Source organism: Daphnia pulicaria, chromosome 2 (genome assembly GCF_021234035.1).
Source record: "Daphnia pulicaria isolate SC F1-1A chromosome 2, SC_F0-13Bv2, whole genome shotgun sequence".
In the NCBI taxonomy this organism is placed as follows: Eukaryota; Metazoa; Arthropoda; class Branchiopoda; order Diplostraca; family Daphniidae; genus Daphnia; species Daphnia pulicaria.
The window spans coordinates 1621093-1627442 of record NC_060914.1 but is presented as its reverse complement, the minus strand read 5'-3'; the positions used below and the strand labels follow the sequence as shown (position 1 = coordinate 1627442).

Genomic DNA, 6350 nt, shown 5'->3' with positions numbered 1-6350 from the left:
ATCGTTGGCATCAATCGATAAATAGATATATGGTATAGAAGACTAAGATCAAGCGCTTTTCAACTGCTGCATTGCAGGGTTGCGGCTATCCAGCAGGCCGGCCAAATAATCTGCCTGCTGTGCTGAGAGACTAAACTACTATAGTATATATGGAAGAGCGGATAACTGAAAGCAGCTACACACACATGCGAACCAAAAAGGACGACGGTCCTAATTCTATCTATCCATCCTTCCAGCTGTCGGATGTGTAAACCCAAAGGAGGCGTGTATACATACGTACGCAGCGAGGAACGGGAAAGCAACTGGGTCGCATTCTTCTCACACGACAGACAGAGGGAATGGTCCGTTTCATTCGTTTGTTTCCTGTGGAGAAAGAGAAAAAAAGTTTCCGAATTGACAATTTACTTGCTGATTTTGAGCTTGTTCGGAAAGTACTAGAGAAAAGTTAGATGTAAATGCAATTCGTTCTGAAAACTTTGGACAAATGAATTATTCAAGTGTGTAGAGACTAAGAGAGAAAAGTCCATGATCAATAAAAGGATACACAGGCGTTCTATTTTTCTATATTGATTGAACGTATCCGGCAAGAAATGTCTTCGACTTTGTCAAGCTTATTCAACGGAATGCCTGACGTGATCAATAAACAGTATACAATGAAGATCGCTTAGTTTTTATTTGCTGGGGTTGTGGTTAGGCTGCTGTTTATTACATTTGATCGTAGTTGATCGTCAACTGTGACCAAAAATCAGTGGGCGCTACTTGATAAAGTTCTCGAAGAATGAAAATTGATAATTTCGAACAAGAAACTGATGTCATTATATCCATCGGATAATTGGACATAGTATAAGTCAGAATTTATCAGAACAAAGATTGCAGCGATTCCAAGAAACGGAAACTTCTTTGCGTATATAATCAAGATTAATTGGCTGAAGAAGAATAACATTCAAGATAACAACGAGAAGCGACCGACTAACGAGTTGCACAGCTCATTGCTCAACAACTCGTTGCAATGTTGTACAACATTCTTTCTTATTGCTGAAGGCATTTTGACTTTTATATGAGCGATGGTGGGAGACGCACCTTGTGAAGGCAACTGCTAAGCATTCGACTTTTAAACACGAGACCGTCGTTTGACACAACGTCGTTTGCGCATAACGAGACACGATTCGTTCGATGAATAACAATGAATCCTCCACTTGATTTGCTGGCTCCTTTCATAGGCTTTTTTGGAAACTATTGACATTTCTAGTAATTCCAAGATTTATTCTTGATTGATCTATCTAGGGGTCAGCAGTATCTATCGCTAGGTGAAATCAATATTTAATCTTACCGCTAGATGTCTCTATCCCCTTAAGTTCTTCCTTTTTTTCTTCAAGACATTCCTTTTCCTTATTCTTATGATGCTTACCCTGCCGCCGACCCGCCATAGTTCTGTAGATTTCTTTTTTGGAGGTGCCCGTGAGAAGTTTTGCAAAATGGCTGACATATCAGAAACATACAAAAAATATCAGAGTTGTTTATTATGGGTTCTGGTGTTGACTTCAAATATCAGATGCGGTAGGACACGTTTGCAAATTTTTTAAAAGAATGGAAAAAGTTTTTTTTTTGTCTATTGAAATATTTAGAACTACCAATGTTTTTATTTGTCTCTTCAGGATATGGTCTCACATGCTATTGTCAAGGGCATTGTCCTAATGACAATTTTAATGGCACATGTGAAGCTAGACCTTTCAGCCAGTGCTTTGCTGCGGTGGAAGAGGTATACAATCCTGACACAGGTTTGCCAGAACCTGAATACACTTATGGCTGTTTGCCACCAGAAGAAAAAGGTCTCATGCAAGTATGTTCTTTCATTTTATTTGACCAACGAATTTCACTTACAGTTTTCTCATGAATTTGTTTACAGTGCAAAGGCCACCTTGTTCCTCATTTAGTACCCAAATCAATACAATGTTGTTACCAGTCTGACCATTGCAACAGATTGCTATCTCCTATGTATGAAATACGCAGTACTACACCTGATCCCAATTCAGGGTTGGGGTCTGATGAAAATGTTCACTATTTGGCCTTACTAGTTTCAGTCACAGCCAGTGTGATCATTCTGTTTGTTATGGTTGTTTGTGTCTATCTGCAGTAAGTTGTTTTTCTTAATCTAATGTTCTGAAAAATTATCAAGTTTAAATATTATTACTTTACAGTTACAAAAAGAAAGAGGATAAAAGACAAGTTTCCATTATCAAAGCTCCTTGTGTACCATACCTTGGAGGAAATTCAACAATCAAGGACATGGTGGACCATAGCCAGAGTTCTGGTTCTGGTTCTGGTTTACCTTTACTTGTAAGAAATTGTGCTCTAATTTATCAATTTAATAATAAGCTAAACCATGTTTGTTTGTTTTGTTTTTTTTAATTAGGTTCAAAGAACAATAGCCAAGCAGTTAGTTATGGGCCATTCCATAGGTAAAGGTCGATATGGTGAAGTATGGATGGCCAAATGGAGGGAAGAAAAGGTTGCTGTCAAGGTGTTTTTCACAACTGAAGAAGCTTCTTGGTTTAGAGAAACAGACATTTATCAGACTGTACTCATGAGACATTCACACATTCTTGGTACAGTTTTTAAATATATTTTTATTTGGTACCCTTTAAATTAATTATTAATTTAAAACAAAAACTTTAGGTTTCATTGCTGCTGATATCAAAGGAACAGGCTCCTGGACACAGATGCTACTCATTACCGACTATCATGAACTTGGATCTTTACACGATTTTCTTCAACAATATTCTCCTGACGGAGTAGCAGCTGGAAGGTTAGCATTTACTGCCGCTAGCGGATTGGCTCATTTGCACACGGAAATCTTTGGTACCAGAGGAAAACCGGCCATTGCTCACAGAGATATTAAGAGTAAGAATATCTTGGTGAAAAGAGATTGGACATGTGCCATTGCTGATTTTGGTTTGGCTGTCAGATATATAAGGTACGAATTCGACAGCCAAATAAGCAAACAACCGAGTAATCTTCATGCTTTTTCTTTTATTATTATTTAGCGAATCCCAAGAGATCGATATTGCACCAAATACCCGTGTCGGAACTCGTCGCTACATGGCTCCTGAAGTGTTAGACGAAAGCTTAAACAAATTTTCTTTCGAGGCCTTTAAGACAGCTGATATTTATTCGTTCGGTCTTGTTTTGTGGGAGATTGCTCGTCGATGTAATACGGCCTTAAGCACAGTTAGCGAAATCATAACAGACGAGAGCCAAGAGAAATTGGTCACCTATGGCCCCGATGACTACCAACAACCGTACTATGATTGCGTTCCTTCTGATCCATCTTTCGATGACATGTACAACGTGGTGTGTGTCAAGAAAGTGCGACCGGATATCCAACCGCACTGGCTCACCGAGGAGGTAAGCCTAAAATCATAATCTACTATACTTTTATATTCCTAATTATATTTTTTATTTGTGCCCTTAAGCCCCTGAAAACTTTAGCTCAAGTGATGCAAGAGTGTTGGCATCAAAATCCGGCCGCCCGATTGACGGCTTTACGCGTTAAAAAATCTCTTACTCGCATCAACGACGAATCTGACATGTACATGTACATCGAAAAGTATAACGACAAAGAAATGCTACCATCCGTTTAATTCACTGTTGTAACATTGCAAGTCTTTGAATCTGAAGTTTGACCAAGGTGTTCTTAAAATTACTGAAATTTTTCTTAGTGCGTTCTTTTGACAAGTGTTTGTTTGTAAATAATTTGCGCGTGAAAGGGTTTTCTGAATGTGAATCGTTTGTCGTTTCGTTTTGATATTGCTCCACTGCAACTGCCGTGCCATTAATAATTGTTGCCTCAAGCCTTAAAACGGATTCAAACAAAACTGTTGGGTGTCTTAATTAACTAAAACAATCGTCTCCCTTTGCTCATGTTATTACTCTTCCATTGCTTCCAGGAATCGTTTTATTCTCTTTTAACGTGTAAATACAATGAATTGAATCAGCGGTTTTTAATAATGATTTTTTTTTCATGACCCTTTAATTCAAATTTTCACAAACTCGTCGATTCAATGTAATTTTTCTCTTGCAAATATTAATGTCGTTGCTGAGGAGTGAAACCAAATGATCTATACATACCTTATCAGTATACATTAAGAATGAATCAATGAAACCTTGAATCAAGACTTATTACTACTGTAAATGGAAAATGCACTTCTGCAATTTTTCCGTTCCCATTGGTTATTTTCTGCTCGGTACGAAACATATGTAACTATTAAAACGACACCAACGATGACTAATGTGCTAGACAGGACTATTAAGAAGCACTTGCGGGTTTCCACAACAATGCGCCAAAAATTCGTTGTTTTTCTTTTTCGAATGAAGAGTGAATATTTTGAACAATTAGTGAAACAAACAGTACGTTTCAGATCCAAGACACATCCAAATTCGATCCATCCAAATAGTCTGCTAAATAAGCCGAAACGAAAACGCTTGTCAACACAACACAACCCATAGCAACTCTTCGTGACAATGTAATAAATGGTGAACACGTATCGGAAAACCACAGAAGTATTATGTATCAACAAATTTCGGCCTCCACTGTTTCAACTATACCAGATGTGGAATCCAATGTGTTGTTAACCAATGAAATATAAATTCAAACTATTTCCTTTACACACAAAAAATGCTTGTATTTAACTTTACTCCATAAATATTCAGGGCTTGTCGGCAAACAGTCTAGTATTTACTAGGGTAAGCAGCGGGGTAGGCTGGAGCAGGGTAGGCTGGTGCAGGGTAGGCTGGTGCGGGATAAGCGGCGGCCTTGTATGCGGGTTTATTGTATTCGGGGTATTTGGCTTCACCCTCGTATTTCACATCAGCGACGTAGCCGGAGTAATCATCAGCCTTGTAGGTGACGATCTGAGTGCGGCCGTCGGGGAGAAGGACACGGTAAGATCCGGTGACGTAACCCTTGTCGTCAGCGGTCTCCTGGTGAGCGTAGTCGTTGTAGGTGTAGTCATCCTTCACAGCCCAGGCGAAGTTGTAGGGCATTGGGGCCTTTACAAATAACATTTTGTGAAAATGAAATCAATCAATAAAATTAAAAACGTAAAAAACAATATTTAGGGGGTTGAAATTTCTTTAGGGATAAATATTCTGATTAAGACTTACATAATCGTAGCTCTTTGGTGGATAGGCGGCGGGGTAAGCCGGTGCGGGGTATGCGGGCTTGGGGTAAGCGACATTTGCGGCGACGGCAGCGATCAAGATAGCGAAGATGAAGACCTGAATTGTTCCAATTAAACAGAAATGTCAAACGGGTTATAAGTGATCCAGAAAAGTCAGAATGGACTATTAGATGCTGGAAAGTTCCAAGTTGCGTAAAACTTTTAGCGGTTGCCATTTGACTGAAACTAGAAGCTCACCTGCATGTTGAGGGTTTGTTTGTGCTGAGTAAACAACTGATGTCCATTTGAAAAGTTTCGGCTACTTTTATACGGTATGGCATCTTGCATTTAGCTACGTTTTAGTCCCCTCATGTGTTTGGGATACAAAATCTATTCAGGAGCATTACACGGTTGTTGCTGCTGCTGCTGCAAGGTTTCACTTTTCCCTATAACTAGTCTTGCGTTTAGAAGAACACGTACGCAAGCCTTTTGGGTGAAACTGCCCGTGGCCACGGCATTAAACACACCTTAAGGCTAGGTCGATGGGTGAGGCCGCTAGGTAGGAATATACAGAAACGTTATTCGGAGGACTCATTCTTAAATTGCTTTCCTCCCTTTTTGGTTATTGTAACGAAAGGAAAATGATTACGGCCGGTAACTGCTGTCTTATCCAGAAAGAAAGGTTCGCCCAGTGCGAGACATATACGCCAGCCTTGAATTGTACTTCGCTTAATGTGTAAATTGTGTATGCATCGTTTGTTCTGACTTCCATCGAAAGAAAGCGAAAATAGAAAAGTGCACTTGCTGTTCGCAGATGTTAGTCGCCACTTCCATTCTTCCTCCTAAAAGTAATCCAGGTTAAAAAAAATAATCGATGAAATCTACAAGAAACATGTGTTTAGAGAGGAATGGCCAGTTAGCACTGGCAAGGTTGGTGGCTGCACGACAGAGAGGCGTAAATATAGCGTTGTCAAACAATAACTCATCGTTAAATACGACGCCTCGTAACAGCATGACCACCTTTACGAAACTGAAACACGGATAACTTTAAAGCATCGGCAAGGTCGACGCACAGAAACATCGAAAGTGGATCACGTTTAATATCGGCTGTGGGGCGACCATCACGATCTTGTTTCACTCGTGTTATAGTCTGTATTCAGTTGCGAGAGTCGTAACGGTTCTCCTTGTTTC

General features: G+C 39.6%; 2 protein-coding genes across 2 annotated transcripts; one reads left to right on the top strand and one right to left on the bottom strand.

Moving 5' to 3' along the window:
* Window positions 1-1395: 1395 nt before the first annotated feature.
* LOC124327086 (bone morphogenetic protein receptor type-1B-like) lies at window positions 1396-3996 on the top strand. The gene is made up of 8 exons (XM_046785958.1): window positions 1396-1557; window positions 1656-1840; window positions 1907-2133; window positions 2199-2337; window positions 2414-2606; window positions 2677-2974; window positions 3045-3405; window positions 3474-3996. Exons 1-8 carry the CDS (start codon window positions 1398-1400, stop codon window positions 3639-3641), a joined length of 1731 nt encoding a protein of 576 aa, XP_046641914.1. The 5' UTR covers window positions 1396-1397; the 3' UTR covers window positions 3642-3996.
* A 665-nt stretch (window positions 3997-4661) lies between these two features.
* LOC124327317 (cuticle protein 19-like) lies at window positions 4662-5534 on the bottom strand. Its single transcript, XM_046786317.1, has 3 exons — window positions 5418-5534; window positions 5164-5277; window positions 4662-5049 (listed from the first exon to the last, which is right to left on the bottom strand). Exons 1-3 carry the CDS (start codon window positions 5505-5507, stop codon window positions 4729-4731), a joined length of 525 nt encoding a protein of 174 aa, XP_046642273.1. The 5' UTR covers window positions 5508-5534; the 3' UTR covers window positions 4662-4728.
* Between the last annotated feature and the right edge of the window lie 816 nt (window positions 5535-6350).